At 42.1% G+C, this 24398-nt stretch overlaps 3 protein-coding genes across 12 annotated transcripts; 1 reads left to right on the top strand and 2 right to left on the bottom strand.

Moving 5' to 3' along the window:
• Window positions 1-768: 768 nt before the first annotated feature.
• On the bottom strand, window positions 769-10475 carry ddhd2 (DDHD domain containing 2). 10 transcript variants are annotated; one of them, XM_057033953.1, is made up of 20 exons: window positions 10213-10475; window positions 9570-9730; window positions 7043-7235; window positions 6773-6966; window positions 6598-6687; window positions 6386-6506; window positions 6193-6282; window positions 5966-6107; window positions 5672-5880; window positions 5520-5590; window positions 5297-5416; window positions 5114-5209; window positions 4647-4826; window positions 4522-4548; window positions 3981-4136; window positions 3543-3645; window positions 3298-3456; window positions 3048-3146; window positions 2333-2498; window positions 769-2047 (listed from the first exon to the last, which is right to left on the bottom strand). In XM_057033953.1, the coding sequence occupies exons 2-20, from the start codon at window positions 9681-9683 to the stop codon at window positions 1969-1971; spliced, it is 2409 nt and encodes an 802-aa protein (XP_056889933.1). In that variant the 5' UTR covers window positions 9684-9730; window positions 10213-10475; the 3' UTR covers window positions 769-1968. The 10 variants fall into 10 exon arrangements, with proteins under 10 accessions (XP_056889933.1, XP_056889934.1, XP_056889936.1 ...); XM_057033954.1 differs by having other exon boundaries at window positions 6773-6963; window positions 10196-10443; XM_057033956.1 differs by having other exon boundaries at window positions 7043-7184; window positions 10196-10443.
• Window positions 10476-11635: 1160 nt separating this feature from the next.
• On the top strand, window positions 11636-22395 carry si:ch211-166a6.5 (clustered mitochondria protein homolog). The gene is made up of 28 exons (XM_057033948.1): window positions 11636-11893; window positions 12968-13077; window positions 13331-13502; window positions 14194-14331; window positions 14445-14599; window positions 14684-14838; window positions 14948-15067; window positions 15244-15376; window positions 15462-15554; window positions 15630-15796; window positions 16869-17048; window positions 17131-17541; window positions 17632-17705; window positions 17780-17884; window positions 17963-18063; window positions 18147-18299; window positions 18387-18449; window positions 18572-18804; window positions 18888-18972; window positions 19361-19514; window positions 19619-19758; window positions 19975-20055; window positions 20144-20269; window positions 20781-20890; window positions 20968-21061; window positions 21149-21274; window positions 21345-21418; window positions 21549-22395. Exons 1-28 carry the CDS (start codon window positions 11845-11847, stop codon window positions 22051-22053), a joined length of 4107 nt encoding a protein of 1368 aa, XP_056889928.1. The 5' UTR covers window positions 11636-11844; the 3' UTR covers window positions 22054-22395.
• On the bottom strand, window positions 22295-24397 carry srrd (SRR1 domain containing). Its single transcript, XM_057033978.1, has 6 exons — window positions 24141-24397; window positions 23969-24009; window positions 23496-23683; window positions 23314-23412; window positions 23045-23196; window positions 22295-22964 (listed from the first exon to the last, which is right to left on the bottom strand). The coding sequence occupies exons 1-6, from the start codon at window positions 24281-24283 to the stop codon at window positions 22730-22732; spliced, it is 858 nt and encodes a 285-aa protein (XP_056889958.1). The 5' UTR covers window positions 24284-24397; the 3' UTR covers window positions 22295-22729.
• Between the last annotated feature and the right edge of the window lies 1 nt (window position 24398).

Here is a 24398-nt window from a genome sequence, read left to right as displayed (position 1 = left end):
AAAAAGGATTGAAACAATGGAAGTGTTTCAAGTCAAAGTTAATGATATGACTACGATAATGAGATGTGGCCACAACACAAAAAAAATAGCTTTTCATTGTAAAAAGTGCATTGAAACCATATAATCGCATGTCTAGTCAAAATGCCAATATTTTTTGTTACAAGCTAGTTACCTACTTGTTAGCATGTCAAGTCTACTCAACATCGTCGTCAGGTTATGTACGAATAAATATTTTTCATTTCATTTATTGACAACAACAACACACACGACTATAAAACCTCTAAAAAGTACAAAATCATACAAGACAGTTACAAAACCAGACAATGACAAAACAAGAGACACAGACAATATCAAAACAAGGTTAGAATAAAACATTTTGGGAATTTGCAAAGGTTTGAAATATAACAGTTAAAGATCAATGTATAAACTTAAATAGTTTAACTTGCCTTACTGTGGATATAGAAGCTTTAGCTTTTGCCAGATGTGCGGATGCTGCCTTCCAGTGCGCATGCGCAATGTATAAAGAGGCGCGACATAAATTGAAGACGATAAACAAATATAAACACTTAATTCCCCCTTTTACAATCTCTGCTTTGCTATGATGGCAGCTATAGTTGCATACATTCTTTCTTTAATCACCCTGCTGTTTATCACACACTACTGTTATTCTGACAGATCTTGAGCCCATTTATGTATTTATTTAATCGTTGCTTCATCATCAGAAGGAAATAAACTATACAAATGGCTGGAAGAAAGTCAAAGAACAGGTTGCAATTTGTGTTGCTCTTTTATTATGGCAAACAAAACATTATATTTATTGTGCTAAACTCACAAAGGATTTTTGGTACGTGCCAACATTTTAGTACAAAGTGCAAAAAGGTTGAGGAAAAGTTGTCACTGGTCAAAACATGTCTCTGTTATTATTGACAGGAACATGGATGGAAACAGAGAAGACAAAAGATAAATAGTGTCAAAACACCTCAGGATTCAGAGCAAAATGATTTAGAGGCCATTCAGAGCTTTGGTGTGGAGAGCTGGTGCACCCTGGCAGAACAGGCATTGCTGTGTCCAAAAGAGCTTCTAGACCTAATAGTGTGTGTGTGCTTGTTTACACACAGTATGTGAAGGTGCAGAGTTGTTTCTCACATTGATTTAGATTTAATACACCATGTTCTTATATGTGATATATAATCTACAATGAGACAGAAGAACAGGGAGAAACTGTCATTTGGGTTTCCAGTTGGGTCGAATGGAAAACACAGGAAGAAGAAACTGGTAAAGAGGAATGCATAGAAAGAGGAGAAAACTCAACTAGACTTTCTGTCCAATTTATACATATACAATACCTACGTTGTTTGCACGTACAGTTAATGTAGAATCACACTATAAAAAGACCAAGCGGTTTGCTTGGCCTTTAAAGCAGCTGTGTTTCACCTTAATGACTTGAACCAAGGCTCTCCTTTCTACTCAATATCTCTTACGGAGATAGCGCCTGAATTTTTACATTGCGCATATGTAGACATAATAGCTTATGGATTTCAAGCAATGATGACAGGCAGAATCCAGAACCGCCTGGAGCACCTTCAACTGGCAATGCATCCTTCTTCATTTTCCTAATTAAAAAGTAAACATTTTATAGTTCTCAAATTTAAACCAGACAAACGAGTTACATGGAGATGTGGAACAGGCAGTCAAGGAAGGACATCCTGGGTCAAACAATGGAATAAACCTGGGCCTGACAGGAGCTTTATCAACACCAAGAACACTCAAGTCTGATACCAGAAACGAGACAGCAGCTATATAGCTGGAGGAAGTGTGAGTGTTTTAAGAATGTCACACAGCCACTGCTGATGGATGGTAAGGCATTCTGGAAGAGGATTGTGAGTTCCTGACTTGGTCTCATGTCCTACAATAGCCCAAGTTTGGGTTGAGTGAGAGAGAATGTCTGTATTTCTATAAATTCCATTACTACTGTGGCTGTTCAACGGGCACACCAAGTTTGTCGTAGATCTCCTTTAGCAACAGAAGAGCAGTGTCCTCCGATTCCCTAAACAGACACAGCATGAACATGTGAAAAAAAACTCCAAACACAAGAAAAAACAAGTCAGAGGTTCCATCTCACCTGTATCCAGTTTTTCTATGATGTCATAATGCTACAGCATGTAATGTCACTCACTAAAAGTCAAAATCTCTCTTATAATCCCTCTTATAATTGAGAGTATCAAGTACTCTCAATTATAAGAGGGTTCTAAAAAATACAGAAATTCCGACAATTCTCTAAACTTACTGGTTGCACCACCAAAGTTTGGAATGAAGGTGAAACTTGACTCACCAGTAACACAGATGAGACTGGATAGCAAACAGGTATTCGTTGAAGCTTTCGATGGGTTTTTCCTGAAGGACAAAGTCGATCCTTCGTCCTCCGTTCAGCATTCCCATTTTAATCTCAGGCTGCTCCGTCTGTTCTATTGCTACTGGGGACTCGGCCTCACACACCTCTGCAGAGACAGAAACCAGGCTGTGTATGACGATGCCAAAATTGCTGCTAAAAAGCAACAGGAGGTATCTTTACTCCTTTTAGTAAAACAACAAAATCACATAAAAGACACGTAATTTTCTCTTTCACAACACTACAGTACACGGTCCTTCAACTGCCACAGATAATTATGATAGAGAGGAATCAACCGGAAATTGCATCCCAAAATAAAACCTGTCAGTGACCTTTAAAGGCAGCATTGAATTAGACATTTCACAGGCTCTGGACAGACAGACAGGGAAGGAGGCTGAGCAATTACATACATTACATGCCATAACATTTGCTCTGTAGAGCCAAAGGACCAATGAAAGGCAGTGTAGTAATTGAGTCATATAGTCTTCTTTCTGCAAGTAATGCATATTTTTAAGATTAATTCTGGGAAAGTTAAATGAGGCATGCAGCATAATATAATACAGGGACTTTTAATTTTTTTTAAATAAAGAAAAGGACATGGAAAGAACTAATTTCCTTATTTATTCATTATTCAAGCCAAGTGACTATCCTGGCTTACCTTGGAAGTAATGCCTATAAAGGCCTCTTGGCCACTCCAGTATTTTAGTCCAAAAATCAGCACTTTTTTCTCTCCCAGAAGCAGTGACTGCCGCTGAGGCTGAGGTTTAAGGTAAAGTAATAAGAGGTGAGGGAATCAGCACCAAACACCAGATAAACCATAGGGGAGAAGTCAGCATGCAAGCACCCAGGCCAGTTGCAGACACACATTTCTTACACACATATACATACAAATTCTTCTTTTTTTTTACCCTGTGGCTCTTCAGTATCTCTCTTTGCTGCAGTCTCTTTCTCGACCACTGGGGGCAGTGCAGCGACGGGTCTGGCAAAGGATTGCCAGGCTGTTCGAAGCGATCCCCAAACATTGTTCTTCAAATCCATGCCCATGCGGGTCAGACTGTCCTTTAGTTCTTGTTTCCAAGATACGAAGCAGGACATTTAGCCAATCAGACAACAGCTCTCAAAGGTAAAAAGAGAAGGTAATGGGCAACCATACCCAAATGCATTCTCTTGCGTCCTTTATGGTGAGGGATCAGCATTGGCTCCACATCCACCTCTGTGACAATCATGGGTTCTATCCTATAGGCTACAGGGTCGTACTATAAAGAAATGGAAATGATTCAGTTCTTTTCAAGGAGCTATACCAACATAGTTATGTCACCAACCACTTTGATATTTATAAGGTGTTACCAAAACTCAAAGTCAAAATAAAAAACACCATAATCACAAACTGAGATTAAATCAAAAAATGAACAAAACTGGAAAATAATTATAGTGACAAAAAGTATCAGAAGAACCGGTTTGATTCCTACTTTTGCTACTGGCACTTTTACAGCACCTGACTTACTTGCTTCTAATCTAAATATTGTGCAAAAAATGACATGCAGTGTAATCAGCTTGAATAATGTAAAACCGGTGTCATCTGAATACTCACTGGGTGGTAGATGTTGTAAAAGCTCTTGCAGGTTGGGAAAGAGTAGCTGGGATCAATGTGTTTGAGTCCACGAACAGTCAAGAACATTCCGATTGGAGAACCAAAAGCGAAAAAAGTTTGAGGGTGAAAAGCCAGCTGTGGGTAAGCAATGGACACCTATGACAGGAGAATGTGGTCAGAAACTAGGCCTCCCATTACTGGTTAAATATAAAATAATCCGTTCTCTTCAAAGGAGAGTGCAATTGGGAAGATTTCATGACATCACAACAGCGGTGAAAGCCGATGACTCAGTCAGGGCTCAATGAGCGCAGACACAGTGGTGTCGAGTTAAACATCTCAGCTGGAACAACGATGGAAGCCTCAATGGCAGCATAATGGAGGAAAGTCTACCGCTCATAAAATACATTATTTCTCTAATGCATGTGCCTGAGATTTGACCCCACCAACACAGACTCTGTGAACCCAGTGAATGAAGGGAAACAAAAAGTGAACTGGACTCCTTAAAAAGGTCAAAACGCGGGGGACACCATATCGGACACACCTGTCCCGTGGCTATGCTTCCATTGGTCTATCCAGGCAAGCAGGGGAGAGAAGCAGGAGGGTGATGTGCTGAAGGTTTTATCTACTCATACTAAAGCATCATTTTAGAATACCCGTGTCTGGTACCTGCCCAATTCCCACGTCAAAATAATTATAGTCTACAGCGCTGGTAACAGACTGCGTCCTGTGGAACTGGGATGGTTGGGACGACAATCCTGAATACTGGTCTCCTTCTTGATCATTGGGCATTTTTTGAGGTGGGACCTGGAGTCCTTCCCTCTGACGTTCAGCTCCTGTTTTACAATTCTGTTGAAAAAAAACCCAAAAACAAAGAACAAAATATATAAGACACAAGTAAAGCCTTTACTTTATAACTTATTTAATAGCGTAATGGATATAATTAATATTCAGTATGTAGGCTTATTGTTTAAGAATCAAAATTATCCACATATTTATCTGGCAGGACAGTGTAGGCAACAAAAACATTTCACAAAGTAGGTCTTCAGCTAAGGATGTAGGATGGTTGTGGGGGGGGGGGGGGTGTCATTAAGGATGTAGATGTAGTTTCCAGAGGACCATTTCCAGTGTCTGACCTGTAGCAGCAGTTTCCTCTTTATGTAATTCAGAATCTTCTTCCGAGGTCCGAGAGGAATTCCTAAATCTTTGAGGTCGCTGTCTTGGCAAAGAGCCTTAAAGGGGGTAGATATTCATCTGTCACAGTCACACACATACGCAGCTATGCTCTGGCTGTTATGCCTTTTGTGTGCGTGCATCACCAGCGATTCCAGGTCGAGGTTTTCTTTGTGTAAAATATCCAGGTATTGTTGGAGGCCCAGTCTGGACAGAGTCTGTTCTAGTGTGTTGCAGCTCAGCTGTAAGGGTTTATCTGCTGGGATCTAACAAACAGAAGGGAGAATCATGGTTTCAAAAATGACATATAGGACAAGAAACTATTTCATTCACAGACTTTTTATCCTTTTACTGGGAAAGCAAATGTACCCCTTCTGCTTCTGAATCAGAATCAGAATCAGTCTTTTGGTTGGTCAACATGTCAAACAGGATCAGCGACCCTGAGGAGAGAGAGACAACAACCCTCATTACACATTACGTGATTTATTTTTCCTTTATTGTGTGTGTTTTGCATGCATTACCGAGACTATGTCCCACTACCGAAACTGCCCCATTAAAATCTGGGTGTCTCTTCTTAAAGAGGGTGTGCAGGCTGTCGATCTCCGAAGCTACTGTGTCCACTATCGTCTGGCAGTAGGTGGGACTGTTATAGAAAAACAAGTCCAACAGCGTGTCATTGGTGAAATGTCTTAGCCTGCTGATGCTGGGCAGAGTGATTCTCTGGATGTCCCTAGAATTGGGAAATGGGAGACAAGGACTCACTGTTTATTCAACGCTGAAAGAGAAATCACTTCACCTTGCTCTGTCACACGTACTCGTCTACACCGGTGGCGTCTCCATGCAGAGCGCTGTGCCAGTTGACTGGAAGAAACTCCACTCTTCCTATCTTGCCTTCCTGCTGCGCCCGCTTATAATGAGACGCCAAGAGGGACAGGGACGCACTCCTGAAGTCATTTACTGAAGAGAGGCGAGAAGTATCAGAGCACTGTCTGCACATTATCAACAGAATATGAATGGTATGACCACAAAAAGCTTCACTAACCACACTGTATGATGGATCTAAAACGCAAATCACAAGCAGGACCTATACCATGGACCATGAAGACGAGGTGATCTACTTTTTCTGGTTCACCTGGAATCACACATTGAAGTCAGAACCTGCGCTGTTGTTATTAATCAACACAATTTAGGATTCAATTCCTTTGCATGTATAATGGTTAGGGCATCACTTATACCATCGGGTATTTCTACAGAGATGTTGTCCACTCCTCTCTTGACTGTCCGAGGTCGAGTCTGCTCCGAAGGGGAGGACATCCACTCATCCTGCAATCCTAGTGGCTGATACTGCATTATTAGCTGTCAGAAGAGCAAAAACCAGAAAATCACACACCGCTGCTTTGCTGTGTTTTTATCTTATAATGAAGGGATTCGTTTCAATGGGCTTTACTTTAGGATTGTGTAAGATAACGGTCTCTCCGGTGGGAAAATCCAGTTTTCGTTTCCATTCGCCCAATGTTACCGCGATCATATAAGCCTCCTGTGTGATCAGAGGAGAGCAATGAAAAATCGACCAAAACAGGAAAGAGAACAAATTAATGTAGGATTTTAGGAGAGCAGACTACCTCCAGGCTATTACTGAAGCCTTCAGGGTAAGGCATGAACTTGGTGTCTTTGTCGCCTTTATAGAACCAGGTACAGCGACGGACTTCCGTGGGCGCTTGTTCCCAGTACACAGCGTAGCGCTTCCGCTCCTTGACACGCACATCATACCGCTCTCCATCCACAGCCACAACCACCTCTTCCCCACTCTCACCTACTGAATGAAAAGTATAAGCTTAAGCATAAAAACAATCTAATGGTGCTTGGTTTCTCAAATTTAAAGACTCCTTTACCAGTTTTGCACACGTTCTCTAGTTTTTCGGAGTCCTCTCTGCTGAATGGCAGCCAGGAGGTGTCGTCCACAGCCGTTCGGCAGAAGAACCAGTGGGGCTGGACCTCCTGGTAAGGAGCTGCAACTGACTCCATGTCTAGAATCTCAAAAGAGGATGAGGATGAGGGTGAGGTCTCATCCATCACATGAGAACCCTGTGGGGGAGAACAAGTATTTGCTCATTGTGTCCGAAGTTTGAAGTTAAAGCAAATCTCATCTCTATAAACCTTTATAATTCTACTCAACTGCACATCCACTATCTGTGGTTTTAACATTTTTTAATTGGCTTCTTGTCTAAAATTTCATGAAAATTCAGTGACAGCCCTCGGGGACAACAATGCTGTGCTTAACAAATTCAAACTTGGTTTTACATGGCATTAAATTAACCAATGCAAAAAAATTGTACAATAACCTTTAATCTGTTGTCAGCACACAATTGTTGGCCAGAATTTCCTTCCTACAAGGGGTTAATAAAGTATTTGTTTCCAGTTCTTATACTGTTACTGGGCCTTATAGCAGCCTTCGATGCTCTCTGGACCATTCAGTCCTGATTTTTTCCCCCTACTCTGCACATCAACATCCAGGGACTCTTATGTTTATTTCATTGCTTATGGAACACCTCAAGGTTCTATTCATGGCCCCTAATGTAACATTCTCGACACTGGAGTTCCTGTCAAAACTGCAGTATTAGATTTGAAATGTACATGGGGTGAAACGATTCTTCTGGTAATTCGAGTACCTCGATTACAAATAAATAATCGAGGAATTTTCTCTCCCTTGAGTAATCGTTTATTGAAATATAAAGCTAAAAGCACGGTATTTCATACACACTTCTTTAATGTGGCGTGATGTGCTTGAGTCAACCAGACAAAGAAGGAGGAAGTGGAAATGTTGGTCTGAAGGAACAGGAAATGGAAGACTTGAGGGAAAGTAATAATGATGACATTTTCTTTTGTGTATGTCTAATTGCTCTCTAACTCTTTAAAAGATGTTTTATCCAAGTACTCGATTAATTGAAGGAATTTTCAGTATAATATCTGATTACTAAACTATTCCTCAAAAATGCCTCTTCTATTTACTCAACTGCTCTTCCCTCACATCTTAATTTCCTTTCTACAAGCTTCTTCTCTGACCTAATTACCGGTAGTTTGACAATTCCCAACAGGACAGTCAGGACAATTTATTTTAGGCTAAAAGATAAACAGTGGAAAATTGTAACATTTGCTGTGGCTGATCCAAAACCTTGGAACATTTAAATTTAAGCTGTTTAATCTGCATTAAAGCTGACCTGGTACTTATTAAAATTCCCATTTTAAATGTTAAAAACGTATATAAAAACTGCTTGATCAATGAAATTCAGAGTGAAGCCAGGTGTCTGTTATTAATTTAATTTCAAGAAATCTGAGATCAGACAGACCGTACATGAACTTTGAACACATGATACCATGTTTTACTCGCCTCTAAACTACGAGTTGGCCCTTGTCTCTTCCTTTCGCAACATCATAAATGAAGTTTAGCCACAGATTATCTTGTACAAAGGTCTATTTACACTTCCCAAATTCTGCTTTTATTTCTCAATCTGACGATCATATGATTCCAAGTAAAACACTCCAAACTGACAACACGAAAGCTACAACATGATAAAGAATGTGGGGAAACAGGCGTTCCGTGATTTTTTTGTTTGTTTATCTTATCAATGCCATAAAGTACTGGTAGACACCAACTCTGGACACAATAGAGTAAGATTTAAGTGATGGCTGGATGAGGCGGCAGATTATGGACTGTGATTCCGGTTACAGAATCAAGGTGCTTCCAGAGAAAGGATGGATCTGGCTGGGTTTTATATGTTTTATTCCCAAATTGAGATTGGGTAAGAAACTTACAGTGTCCCAGGTTACAGAGGTGATGAATTTATAGTTGCTAAGATCGCGTCCATACAGATGCGTATAGTAGGATGATTATTGTAAGTATAGAGATGCAATTAAGATTATGGCCATAGTTGTTCCCTGGATTCGGTTCTTTGAAGGTCGAGGGATGTTGTCACAGGGGTCGGGGTTTGGTGTTTTTTTCCTGATTTACACTTTTAGAGGGGACAGCATGCATCTTCCATCAATCCCTGATCCAGCAACCACAACTGTGTCTTTATATTCATGTCATTTGCACAATGGAAACCTGTGGACAGCCTATTTTGTTGCTGCTATGTGTTTCAAATATCCAATGTCCTATTCATAAAGAACCAGTAGAGTCAACTGCACTGTTGAAGATGTTTCAGATGAATGAGAACCTGCATGGATTCAATATTCTAGTTTCATGGATTCAATATTCTCTAATGATGACTCCATTCCAAAACATATAGGATATTAATGTGGACTTTAACCTGACCAGTCTTCTAAAATTCTGCTCAGCGGCAACTGCCTTTACTAAAACAAGCAGCTCGTTTCCCCACAAAATAACCATACAACACGATAAAATAAGGCATGCTCTCAAACCTGATTCTCTGCTGTGTTCTCTATTGCTGCATTGGAGGTCTCGTACTGGTTCTGCTTGTTATCTCTGGAGGCCAGAGATGGGCCCCGATCTTCACTTGGACTGGTTTTTGACATCTGTTCCTCACCACCAGCTCTGGCATAAAGGGACTGACACAAGGGATCTGCAATATCGAAAGTGTCCAAAGGGCAAAGTGCATCAGCAGATGTGACACTCACAGCCTGTAAAAAGTGCTTAAGATGAACGAAGCCAAACCAGATATTTGCGATCAGTGATAGGAAAACAAACAAAACAGAGAGATTTGGCTGGTTTTCATTCCCGTCGGCTGCCTCATCAGCTGCTGCTCAGTGACGTAGAATCCAAAACAGCTAGGATAATGGGAAAGCTAACCTTTACTAACATTTGCTGACCTGGGTAAGGTTGCATTCAGGGAGTTCTCTAGATTACCGTATTGTCCACGGAAGTCGTGTGCTTTCTTGCAGGAAAAATATTAAAGAGGCCAAAGGGTATTAACCTCTTTTAGAGCAATGCTAGTTAAGTTACGACGCTGCATGATTACGTTCTCCATTGTACCAAACTGTTAAGTTTTGTCACATCGCTGTTCACAAACACGAATAGTTCGACTCACCGACGAAATCAACGCACAGGGTGTTGATAATCAGTGTGTTTCCATTAGCTTGATGTTGTTATTGTCGCTCATGCTGCCTCTGTTAGCCAAGGACAGCCTGCTGTCAGGCGATGCCGTATTACGTGTTATCGGATAGAACTAAATTACCGAAATAACTGTTGCCAACGGGAGCAATAACGATCGGCTACATTCATGCAAACGATTATACAATTGAGATGGATGTTGGTCGGTGCGCGATTTTTTTAAAAAGGTGGCAATCAGGAGCTAAATTACGCGGAAACAGCTTAAAGGGAATACAACACTATTTTTCACAGAACTGGACAAAACAGGAAAATTTCTTCGGACGAATATTTTATATAATACAAAAATATGGGGGTTGTAATATCAAATGTCAAAGAAGAGCGAAACAAATTTTAAAAAACATTCATGGGAAATAACAAACTTTGAATGCACGATTTACAATTTTTAAGGAGACATTGAAGGCACCATAATGTACCGCCGCTCAGACTGTAACGTCATAGATTTATCATTGAGTTCGGTGATTTCCAAGCCAAAAAAAACAACCCAAAAAACCTCCTTCTGTCCTAACATATCTACCACAGACTACTTTGAACATACTTCGTGTTTTTATATTCAAAAAAGTTCATTGATGTTATTTGCTCAATTGTATATACGCGCAAGTTTTTGGATTGTCCAGAATCTGCGACTTTCATTCATTTTATATTCCAAAGAAAAAATAAATAAATACTTTTCTTTTAACCTCTTCTAGTCATCAGTCATTTTTCTACCTTACCAAGAACGAATGAGGGACTGGTTTGAGCAGAATGAGATTTTCCTGAGAACCAAACGTAGCAGGAGTTGGCATTCTGTCAAAATGTCGGTCAAAGTGTCCTAAACGCTGCACGGCTGGGTTGGACTGAAAGTTTAGCTTTGTACAATATGTACAGAAGTATGTTTGAAATGTTAAAGTAGTGGGTGTGTGCATCATAACTTTGAGGAAGACACACCCGTCTGTGATAGTTTAAAGCCTAAATTTCCGCAGTCTGCCCTCTACCAGGTTTGTATGTGTCTAATATTAATACCTCTACAAAAAAGAGGAACATTTGATTTGAAATAACCTGCACAGATGATTCATTTTATGTCAATACTTTGCACAGAATTCCATAAAATCAAAAATGTTAGCATGGTTGGCCGGCTGGAATTGGGTTGCTACCAACCCGCCAGTTTCCACTAGTCCCGGTTGTGCAGGAGCAGCTGGGGGTGGGGGGGGGGGGGGGGCGGTGCAACCATGTTAAAGGAGGAAGAGTCAACAGAGCCTGAACGCCCAGACACACCCAATTCAACAAGTGTGACAGACCTGCAGAGCAATGGGCCTGTGTGGAGCAATCAGAGGGCGTGTCTTTGCGCACACTCAGGAAAAACGGATCAGCTTGGTTTCTGCTCTCCCAGAAGAGCAGGAGTCACAGTCCGGATCACCTCCCAGGCCACCGGGCTGATTTACAGCCCTCTTTACACCATTCCTCTCCGGGTTTCCCGGGTGCATTTTCTTCCCAGCATTAGGATCGAGGCTCGGAGGGGCAACAGCAAACCACACATAAAAGGCAAAAACAGGAGAGGAAAGAGCTGAGGAAAGTCCACAACACGCAGATATGAAGGACAAAGTAAAGAGAGGGGGAGGAAAACTTCTGCCCAAGACTGGTGAGAGCTCTCTGTAATGCTTTTACCTTCCCTCTGCCTCCCCTTCCTCTCTCTCTCTCTGTTTCTCAGTCTATCCCTTTCTCCCTATTTTTGTCTCTCCCGGTCTGTTGCACTTTTCCTTTTCCTTCTTTTATCCCTGATGTCTCCCAGGCTACCGAATGCTTTGAGTTTCTGCAGTGTAACTAAATGCAATCCCTTTTATTCCTTTTACTTTCTTTCGTTTTTGATCTATTTTTGTCCTGTGGTACACTGAATAAAAAAAATGCACACGTCTCTGCACATTGTAGTCGTGTTAATACATCATTTGGTTTTGTACCATTTTATTTGTAATATTATGTAATTGTCGTGTTATCAATGAGGGTTCCACGCAGTAGTAGTGTAGTAAGACAGGAAAGGAAAAAAATGTCAATGCCTGAAAAGAGGAGGGACCTTTAACCAGCCAATTATCAGCAGAGGAACTTTATTGTTGCTTTAAAAGAGTGAAACAGCTTCCGACAGATAGTAAATTTACACCAGAATGAACCATAGGCAGGTTTTAGATTGTGCAGCTTAACTGTTTGTTTGTTGTTGTTTTTGTTTTGTTTTTAAAAAAAACAGTCCTCGCATGAATCCACACAGGCTGTTTTGTTAAGACATACAGAAGTTTATGCATTTTATCACTTGGCTTTCCTCACATACCAAAGCTGGGTGTGGTTGTCCTTCCACCACGAGGTGACTGAAGGCCAAATGCACAAATTCAACAGGTTTACTCTCACTGCAGAGACACGCTCAGTCCTGCTCTCCTGGTGTGGGAGAGAAACAGAGAGTAAAAGAATGCCCAAGGGTAAGACTGGGTATTTGTAGGGGAAAAAACCAGTCAAATAAACGGAAAGTGGGGTGTGTCGGTCCCGTAACGTGCACACACACACACACACACACACATGTGCGCACGCTTGCGCTTCGTTTGTTTGATTCATTTGACATTCTGTTGGTGTATTGCTGTTACCTTTATTTCTTTAGGTCGCAGTTAAGTTCATGCAGAAAGCCCATCTTTTCTGTTGCTCAGTTGGTGGGGTTTCTCTGGTTTTCCTGTAGATGGGGGCAGTCTGACTGGTGGAAAAGATTCAGTGGTTATGAAGCAGGAAGACGACAGCTCCTTTACCGTGAAGATTCAAGGGGCAGGATTAGAGGCGTTCGAGATGCAGGTAAAATAACCTTTTCTCTGGCGCTGTGATGAAAAGGTGTACTGGCTAGCATGTTTTTTGCAATCCTTGAATGCTCCCTGTGGTTTATGTGCTGCTGCAGCAGGCCAAAACCATGGCTCCCATTTTAATGACTTTAATTGACTTTTTTGTTTTTAGCCAAAATATCCAAACTTTAAGGGCAACTGTGCTGAGGCAGGGTACAATTGCCTAGTGTGAATGTGCCCTTTGTAAACCATGTACTCCATCTTTACAGATTCATGGATTTTGGCACGTTAAAGATGCCTTGATTAACCTACTTTCAAGAGATGAGGTATTTCCACGCTCCAATCTTTCACTTTCCTTTGCGGGCACAACTCTGGACCCCCTGGCAGAACTACAAGGTCTCAAGGGGCTTAAACCGGGAGCCATCCTCCGCCTGGTGGAAGGTAACAGCGGTGTAGCGTTTCTCGCCATTATTCATTATTCTTATTAGTCAAGTCATTTAAACATCAGATGTGTAATTAGAAAACTGACCTGCACAGTTGCCTTAAAGCGGAGCACGTCAGCTCCGTGTTATTCCAGTTTCTGCTCGCAGTCTAAAAAACATGCACGCTGGGTTGTTTGAACTCTGTAAATAGCCCCTCGGTGTGAGTAACTGGTGTGTGTCCTGTGACTCCTGCTTCAGACTCCAGCACCCCTTTGACCTAAGTTCCGAATGAGCAGGTTCAGAAAATTGGTGGACATCTTGTTATTTTAGACATTAAACTTTAATAGTTTTTCAGAGCCAATTTTTCCCTGTCAGATGCCCCTTTGTGTATCATATGCTTCTTTCCCTGTTCCCTTGCACACACATGAGTTTCTCTCAGCTCAGTGTAAATTGCTGAGTCGTCTAGTCAAAGTCATAATAATTTTTATAGTTGCAGATTACAGCTAGGTGGCAAAAAAGTAGAATTTTACTGCCAAGATGCTAAAATACCCAAACAATCGACTAAGCTATTTATTATGGGATATATGCAGCCTGGTAGATTGGTTCAAGGTGTAGTTCGTCTTTTAGCATCAAGCTTGTATTTGTGCACCAGGGCTTTAAAACAAGCTCGGGTTGTTATAGCGTAATAAGGCTACTGAACGTCATTCCAGAACCTTACACCATCCGCGCAGCCCGAATCCACCTTGCTCGTGTGCTGGATCTGCTAAGAGCCCCTGGACCCCAAGACGCTCTGAGAGATGGATGCTCACCAAGTGTGCTGGAGACTATAACACACACACAAACCACAGGTATACACATTTGATACACCCCTAAACCCTCACAAACCTGCATCCCAATACAATGGAGGGATGCAAAAAATAAAACAAAAAACAACCTGATCCGTCTCTAAATGGTGTTACAGACTCTAACTTGCATAATGGAAAGAGCCTGAAACGCTCTTTAAGCAACACAAAAACAGAAGAAAACAATCACAGTGGGGCACTTCCCGAATACCTCCACCCTGGTTCCTCAGAGAGACCGTTAATGGCCCTGCTGCCACACACATCCCAACCAGAAGTATGTGCACAGATTCCATCTATTTACCACTGGACCAGCCCATATCGAAACAAAAGTGACTAACTGTGATGTTTGTTTCCTCAGCCCCCTAGTTATCTAAAGGACATATCTCTCAGCTGCTGGAATCCCCCACCTGGACACAGGAAATTGCAGGGAGACTTCCTCTACATTACTGTGGTGACAATTGAGGGTCGACAATGTGACATCACTTCCTGTCCGAAGGGCTTCTTTCTCAATCGGTAAAGAAACACCACGTGCTGCATGAAAGAAAACTTTAATACATGCTAGCGGTGTGCATTTGTGTGATATCCTGCTTTCTGAACCAACCACACTCCTTTTCTTTGCCAGCTCCACAGAGGATGTGTTCGATCCTCGACCTGCACAGTCATCACCTGTTTGCCACAGTCTCACTGACCTACTCTGTCACATTAGCCCCGCCTTCAAACAAACGTTTGCGCTCAAAAACAGGTAACATTATTAAAAGCGTGCCTAAAACAGTGAGGGCACCCACAATAGAATGTTGTGCATTCCAAAGAAAAATCATTGACTTTTGTTGAATTATTCAGACAAATTACATAATTGCTCTGAAATTAAAACTAAACGTAGATTTTCACCAGTCTGTCCTCCGCCTCCTCTTTCTTCAGGCCTCAGCTGTCTCCAGTAGAGACGTTGCCCACTCCCTACCATACGATGAGTTGGCTCGGGCCTTCATGTGCCTCTCGCATTCACAAAAATGCTTTTACCAGACTGGGGGTGGATGAAGAACCAGCAACACAGGTGAACTACAACCACACAGTTGTTGCGGTTAATGCAGTTGTCGATCTTAATGAAACTAAATGCAACTGCGCGTTGTAACCAACAGGCTCCAGACTGGAATGAGGAGTTGCAAGCAGCCAGAGATCTTCCCGTCAATAGCCTGGAGGAGAGGCTGCAGAGGGACAGGACTCTGCTTCAGGTAGCTCAGTACTAAAATGATCCTTATTTTGCAATTGCAGGAGGGTTGAGATTTACACACCTTTCCCCCCCCAAGGTAAACAGCGCATTTGTAAGGGCTGTGAGGCAAGGAGCAGAAAATATTTTAGATGGATTTGTGGAGCCGGTAAATGGAAACCCTGAAGACCCAGCTTTCCTGTGGGGTGGACTGTTCATGAGCCAAGGGGCAGCAGTCGCATTGTTTGGGAGTGAAAGGGGACGCAGGTGAGCCAAAAACACAGGATCAATGATGTGAAGTTCTCTCATCAACACTAAACTGGACTAAATACGTAATTCAGGACTACAAGACCATATACTCTGTTCAAAAAAGTTAAATGGTAACAGTGAAATGGAAATAAATCATAAATGGAAGCAGAAGACTGAAGCTTTGAATGAGAGAACAGAAACACTCTTTCTTAAGGATGACCATAAGAATTTTGAGTGGCAGTAAAAGTCTCTTAGAACAGAGACAGAGACAGGAGAGGACTGAACCCAGCATTTGACCTCAGACTGGCGCAGAAGTGGAACAAAGAATTTGTTGTGTATGAGGTTTCGGAGTCTTGGACAAGATGAAAAGGAAACATTTGAAGCTTGGCTCCGTTGAGTCTCAAGGAAAGCAGGAGAAAGCAGCAGCAAAGAGAACATTTCTGAGGAAGCTGTACAAACAATCAAACCTCTGATAGAACTGCCTGCACGCAGGAAAAGGAAGGTGGCTGGACTGTCAGGGCCCCCTGCCGCCAGTCTTGATTGCAGCAGATGCTGCATAAATAACGTTGAACGGATTTGAATGAACCAGTCTTTCAAAAAACCAGAGTTTGTCCAAACACAGTCTATTCGCCATTGCTTATATTTGTTTGGCAACTATGAAGTAGAAATGTTACAAGGGAGGGAGGTTTCTGGGGAGGTCAGTGCAAGAGTTCTAGCAAGAATGAGGAGGGGAAAGGAGGTTGCTTTAGCCTTGTTGACTGTCTCCACTCTAGTGAGGTCGGTCAGTCTTTTTTTCCTGCTCAGTTGAACAGCCTTTTCTAGAGGAAGAAGCAGTGTGACAGTGATGACAGATAACCAACAGGGAAGCACCAGTGTGTGAGGACAACACTCCAGCCGATGAAATTAGGACGGCACCATTCAAATGGGTTGAGGAGAAAAACAAGTGCAAGAACAAATAGGATTTAAACCCTGCAAACATTTCTCTAAATGTTGCCAGGCTTTTACACAGTAGAAATAATATAACAGCTTGCGATGTAGGAGTCATATACATCCAGATTTCTTTAAGTATTTTCTCATTTCCTACTCATAGGACTGCTCAGAGGTTGGAGCTCCAAGGGGTTCAGGCCTACAGTAACATAGAAGGGCTGCATGGGCTGCACACTCTGCCCACAGCCATTGTAGATTACAGAGGAGTGCGCCTGTCTGCTCAGGGTCTGGCACCTGGATTAGAAGCCTCAGACCAGGATCAGGGGGCTTCTCCAGCCTTGCGGTAACTCCCCCACAGCCCATCAATCATTACTCCATTAACTTTGTGTGCTAATGCTTAAGAAATGTCCTCTTTTGTTCATCAGGGGCCTGCTGTATGGGGTACAGGCTGGACCTCAAGAGTCCCCCCATCGCAGGCGGTTACTGGAGCTCTTAGCTCAGGCCTGCAAACCTCTTTCCCTTCAGAAAAATGTTGTTGTAAAGCCGGATGGTTACCGCGTACCCCTGTTCACCTCCATCGATGCACAGGGACTTTTGGGGGCTGATGGGAGATTCTACATCCTGGATGTGTTCAGGACTTTCCCCGCTGATGCCAACTTCTGTCCAGAGGCAGAAACAGAAAGCCAGATAGTCTCTACAGAAGAGGCGGACAAGAAGGACTGCACAACTGATGGTTGGCCAGACAATTATCACTCTGAATATGGACTCCCGGTCGGCTTTGTTCACAAACTCTGTCGACTGAAGCCACAGCTGCTGCAGGCCTTCATCCAGCACAAGTCAGTTCCACGTGAAGTAATACCCATGATTTAACCCAGCTGATGAAAGGTGGTTTTTTTTTCTGCAATATTTTGTTTATTGCTTCACAGACACTGTCAGTTCAGTCATCATGTCAGAGAGCTGCTGGAACAGGATGGAGGATTTGAAGAATGTGCAATAGCTTGTAAGAAGGGATTCAGCAGATCAAACGTGGGATCTCAACCAGTTTAACACTAAATAATATTTACGTCATTGCAGGTGACTCTCGAGGCACGAAGGCAGTACAGGCGGCGTGTAAAGAAGTGGGCTCGGTTAGCGACATCATCTTTGAGATGCGCTTCAATACCAATGTCTTTTCTCCAGGTACTGCGAGAAATGCCACAAACACACGCAGGAATAGTTACAAGAACACAATGAGTCATTTTTGTGTCTTGTGTTCAGGAGTATTTTTCCCGGCTAGTGAAAGTAAATCAATAAAGCTGCAGCAGAGACTGCTGAGGGAAGCTGCGGCGTTCATCATCACTCGCCAGATACCAGCATTTGTAAGAATTATTGTAAATTTCTACATTTCTACACCAGCCACCTACACTGAAAGGGCTCAATTGAGCTAATTCTGTGTTTGCAGTTGGAGTTTTGCCTGAAGAGTCACGAAGCGCCGATGGATGGGGCTTCTCTGAAACAGGCGCTACATCAGCGAGGCATCAATCTTCGCTATCTGGGCCACGTGGTCAAGGCCATAGGCCATTCAGAGCACAAGGAGCACCTGAGGCATATCAAGGTTTGCTTAGCCTACAGGAGAGCCATGATCAAATATGTCTCAGTGATATGATAATTAGCATCACATCATGCTCTCTGTCTCCAACAGAGAGTTGCCGTGGGTGAAATCTTTTGCCGTTCGGCCAGACGGGTGTTCAACAACTACCTTCAGGTATATTAAACTTTTCAGTGATGAGAATTCCAAACTATTCCACACCTAAAATATAAGGAGTGATAAATTAGCAGGTCTGCTTTCAAAGAGGAATTTTAGCTTTGATGTTAATATTATGGCAGGGTGTGGATGTGTCCAGCCTCTCCGCAGCCATCAGTCACTTTCTCTGCTGCCTGCTCGTCAACCATTTCACTCCCACTTCTGTCGGGGAGGACACTAAGAAAAAGTCAAGGCGGCGTGGCCGAGCAACTGGGGCCATGGAAAATCCTCCCTGGAGCACTCTAACGGGTTCTGAGCTGTGGAACCTGGTCTGCCAGGAGTCTGTTGAAACATACAACATCACTGATGCCCTTGGGTAAGGACACAACCTTTGTTTGTTTGTTTGCGTTTGTTTTTAAAAGGATGTTTAACAATTTAATTTTTTTTTCTCTTTGACAGCTCTGGTCCAAACTACCTGGTGGAGCAGTATGGCCTGCAGAAGATCTCTTTACTTCGAGAGTTCTGTTTAAAGACAGGAGTGCAGGTACATGACACATGTGGAATGTACACATGCAAATACTTTAATCTCATTTGGAATTGTGACCACAGGCAATTATAACGTCATCTGTTATCGATAGCCTTTCCAAGATGGTGCCACATATGTGGACTAATTGAGTGATATCCATATAAAAAAAATCAAGCAGTCAGTGTGAACTGAAATACAAGTGTAGAAATGGCTGCATGATGTGGGGCTTTTCAATTCATGATCAAATGAATTGCATCTTTATGTCAACAGACAGAAATATTTCTAATCCAAATCAACACATTTACGGCCCAAGATTATGTCTTAAAATCTTCTAAAGTTAATGACTCTTCTGATGAAAATGGCAGAATCAATGCGAAACAATTCAAAATGTTGTTGTGTACAACAGGTCAGACTGAGAGACTACTTCCTCGATCACCAAAACAAATGTCCGATTGGTCCAGATGACATCCTCAACATCTTGCCAATCATCAAGCATGTTTCCATGCCAACTCCAGATGCATCAAAAGCCTATCAAGCTGCACAGACTTCTATGCAGAAAGGTGGGTTGGTTCTGCTCCAGGACCGTCATTTTGGTGGTTTGTTTTGGACTAAAATCTAAATCGGAACCCATGTGCAACACTTGTCATCTGGGTCTTGCCTGCAGGTCTGTTGAATCAGGCACTCGAGCAGTTGAAGGAAGCAGTCTACCTGTATGGAAGAGTGTGTGATGATCTCCAGCCTGAGGCCTGTCACTGCCACAGCCTGTTGGCTAAAGCAACCTTCCTGCAGGGGAAGGCAGCTGAGGTACTCCTGCAACAATTCTCAGCAGCATGAACACGTTTCAGTACAGTTCCAGTAACACTACTTTGGTATGCAAATCACTCATGACCTCGTAATATACATTCTCAACATTAAAATGGGGATACGTGACTGGTATATTAATAATACAGGGTGTATATTCCTTTAAATTCCTTTACTGGGCAGTAAATTATGATCCTTAATGTGCCACATTTTTCCAAGGCTCGTAGTGTCCAGCTGAAGGCTGTGGTCATCAGCGAGAGGGTTCTTGGCTTCGACCATCCGAACACCATCCAGCAGTATGTGAGTATTCCGGAACAACATACAGAAAAACACCTAAATGTCCTCTTGGTAGGAGGTGTGATTCTTATCACTTGTTTTACATGTTCAGGCCCTCCTGGGTGTGTATGCTTTTGCTGGAGGAGAAACCGTCTTGGCGCAGAAATGTTTCCTCAGAGCTCGTCTACTGACGCTCATTGTCCATGGAGAGGATCATCCATACATCGCAACAGTGGATGTAAGTTACACCTTTATATACAGCAAAAATAGGAACACTTTACACTCTGCACTGTGTATATTCACTCGAGTTCTAGATAAAAATCACAGTTTGAGGTTGTTGTATTTTGCCAGTGTACTTTCTGCTACTATCATTGACACAACGTTGTAATTTACAGGTAAAATTTAAAAGGACATGTGTTACCTGTAACAGTTACAGCCTCAAGTTCACTTTCTTTATTATATTTGGTAAAATATCGAGGCTTGCACGTGGATAAAAGGTTCAAAAATGTCAAACATCTGATTTTTCATTTTTATAAAAATGCATAATTTTGATTTGTTGTGACAAGTTGTGAGGACCATTAAAATATTAAATATATTATAAATGTGGCAAAAAATATAAATGCATTTTCCCAATACTTAAGCATTTGTATTGCCTTTAGCAGGCGAAAGTCTGAGTCAGCTGCCTGTGTTACACTCGTATTTAGTCAGGTGGTGAGAACGTTTGTTGATAATCCAGCTGGTTTTTGCAGAGCTGTCTTGGTTTAGTGCTGGCAGGAGATCACACGGGACATTACTTGAGAAACGCCCTGCAACTGCATATTTCCTTTTTTGGCTCCATAAACATGCACACTGCTCTCAAGTAAGCCACCAGTTATAAATTTGAGTTAATCTGTTGTGTGTCCTTCTCCAAAGTCATATTTTTTCCCTAATGTGCAGTCAGCACTTATTGGCCCAGTGGATGTGCATCAGAGGCGACTACCGAAGTGCTATGACCCACGAAAAAGAAGCCCTCACAACTTTCACCATCTTGGTCCGTATATCTGCTTGATGGAGATGAGTGAATTGGTTTGTGCATGCATGTATCCAAGTGTTTTTTTCCTCCCTTTTACTGTATCAGTTTGGAGAGGATCACTCTCAGACACAATGCAGCACAGAGTTCCTATCCACCATCACCAAACAAGCTGTGAAAGTGGAGCGTTCTCTCAGACAGGCAGGAGCTGACTGTACAGAGCAACCAGTGGAGGTATTTCAACACCTAAATATAAACCCTACAAAGAGATATTTTTTGTTAATCTTTATGCTCTGCTGTTCAGTGTTTCTCTCCTACAACTGACACTATTCTGGAGCAAATGGCTCTCATGACAGGGATCAGGACAGTTGCAAAAAGGTAAGCAGTCTCCAATATATGATATATACTGTCTCACACACACACACACACACACACACACACACACAGGCTCTAACAGCATGCATGTGTATTTGAAAGATTGGTAACTTCCATCTTCCACATATGACAGTGACAGTCTCCAGGATTTTAAGCAGAGGCACCAAGAGCTAAAAGCTTCTGTGGCAGAAGAACTGGGACTCAAGCTGCTCACCTCAGGAGTGATGGTTCGGAGTGAGACAAACCCGGCTCAAGAAATAGGATGCGGGACTGACCCTGAAGATGTTGGCTCTAAAGTGGAAAGTACTGTGAAACCAGTAAATGAGGGCTGTGTGGCCACTGTTTCAGCTAATGGCCCTTCTGAACAGACCCAGCATGAGGACAGTGACAGGACAACTTCAGAGGCAGTGGTGGGGACAGTGAATGGGGTGTCAGAGGTCAAACCAGCCAACGATGTTGCAGACAATACTGAGTCAGTTGAGGTAAATGGGAAAATAAATGGAGATTTGAACAGTCCGCCAGTCCTCAAGAGTAAAGGAACTTGGGCAGATGTGGTGTCAAATTCTGTTGCAACCAATAGCAAAAACAAGCAAGTTATCACTGCTAATAACACTGCTAGTGGAGCAGCTAAGGACTAAAAAACTGGGGATTAAAACTGGAAGATTCGTAGATTTCTAACTCGGTGCTGCTGATATCACTACTGTAAGATAGAAATGGACGTGGAATCCAGGAGACCACAGAGAAGCTTAAGTATTTTGTTTCAATTTGTGAGTTGTGATGAGGGGAGAGGGTTGTGGTCTGTGGCACTGGTAAATTCCATGCTGTATTTTTTCTGGCACATGCATACTGTTTTATGCATTCAAAAACTATTTTCAAAGGTTTGTAACTGTCTTTTTTTAATAGTGATTGCTTTTCATTTTCTTGCTAAATCATAATACAATGTAGAAAGTAGAAATAAAAAAAATTGACAACATTTGTAATTTGTGAAGCACCATGTGAAAGGTGTAGCATTGGTTGGTAGTCACCTTTCAGTCATCAATCATTTCCATATCCCACACAGGTCACTAGAACTAAATAGCATCAGGCTAAATACCCCCAAAAATATCATGTAAAATGTAGAAAAAACAACTAATAATTAAACAAATGTTAAACCTCTGTAGGGTAATTTCCATCTTGTATAAAAAAGCATTTCCTTTCCTTGAGGCATTCTGTTGTCATAAAAATTTCTACCAGAGGTTTTTTTATTTAGAAAAGTGCTTGGGCCTGCAGCACCATAAAAACATTCAGTAGTGTCATTCTTTGGCCAGGTTTTTCTTAATTTTCTCGGCGAATAATCTCCAATTTAGGGCAATGTTGGTACTCTGGTTCAGGTGGATCTTCCCAGGTGGATTGTGGGAGACTGTCAAGCACATTGGCTTCAAAAGTGATGACTGCTGTGTCGTTGAAGATGCCATTCATGTCGGATGGACAGGGAAGCTGCCTCTCTTGGCACAAACACACAGCCTGAGAAATGTAACTGTAGTCTCGTTTGAGATGTCTCGCGAGTGACCTGTGTGGAGCACACCCAGAAAATGTCACCTCCCCACAGGCATACATGTAAAATTCCATCAATCCATGACTTGTACAAACCTTTGCTTAATGTTATCGAAGCTGTTTCCAATTATTTTTATCAGAGGCAGGCACTGTTTACTCCAGTTCTTCCAGAGGAGGTTGTTGTACAGGGCTTTCCCACAGTGCATCAAGTAAAAGACAGTGGGTCGAGTTGCCAGACGCTTCCCCTCCTGCAAAGTCACAATAGAACAAGAGTTGAAATTTTACAGACATCCCAGATTTTGGAGTGTTTCTAAAAAAAAACAACACACACACACACACACACACACAAATTGTCAGCAACAAACCTCATTTTCTGTGAGCACAGTCAGACCCAACTCTCTCAGAACATTTATCTCTCCAGAGGTGAAAACCGGGTCATAAATAGAACAGTCCCTCACTGCTATCTATAGAAGGTAAATGGAAGACAACTGTGACATCATATAAAGGGTTGTTATACATAATCTCTTTTATCAACATAACTGCTAACCTGTATGGTATCCAGCAACAGCAGCAGCATTGCAAGCTGATAACGAGAGGAGACTGAAGATGAAAAGGATCCAAGGCCATAACAAACACACTCCCACAGCTGGGATGCTTCGCCATCATCATGTCTTCCCGCATCACCGTCTTTGGCTGGAGGAGAAACTGCTGATGGTCCACTATTCAAAAACTGCTCTGAAAAAAACAATTATTTGATAGGGTAACTGAGCAAAATCTGATCACTTAGCAGCCAGATATTCGTAATGCATGTGCAATAATGCATGTGCAAGATGCTCAGTACTCTGTTATTGTTACGCCTTTTGGTACATTTTCTTTAAAAATAAATAAATAAAAAATAACAACTCGGTATGTTCAGCTGTTAGTCCTGGTCCTATTGCACAGTTTGATAGAAGTCACTTTACTGCTGTAACATAAGAGTTTCCCTCGTGTGTGATAAATAAATAAATCGTGTGTTCTCACCTCTCCACTTGCCCCAAAAATCTTCGCACCTGATCTCACACCTACAATTGAAGGAATGCAAAATAACTCACAAAGAAGTTAGGTAGAAGCAACAAAAACGTGTATTCATCTAAATCATTAGCATTTTCCAAGATTGTGGTGATTTTTGGTATAACTTGACTTAGTATCTCACATTAAAACTCTGATTCGATTTATCATGCTCCTAACATCCAGCGGCTCCTGTGGGGACGTTGAATCGGGAGATACCTGACTTGTTTCTGATTTCCGTCCTTTTCGTCGCCGAACTACCTGCCACCTTTCCTCGTTGTCCGACATTTATACCAATATATATGCTGTCTAGACGCACACATAAACACTCGTTAGCACATCTAACATCGGTAACTTAAAAAATAGCAGTGGGACTTCTCAAGGTGTAACACATCGATCGACA

Source organism: Takifugu flavidus, chromosome 5 (assembly GCF_003711565.1).
Source record: "Takifugu flavidus isolate HTHZ2018 chromosome 5, ASM371156v2, whole genome shotgun sequence".
Taxonomy (NCBI): domain Eukaryota; kingdom Metazoa; phylum Chordata; class Actinopteri; order Tetraodontiformes; family Tetraodontidae; genus Takifugu; species Takifugu flavidus.
This window is presented reverse-complemented; position numbering and strand designations above follow the sequence as displayed.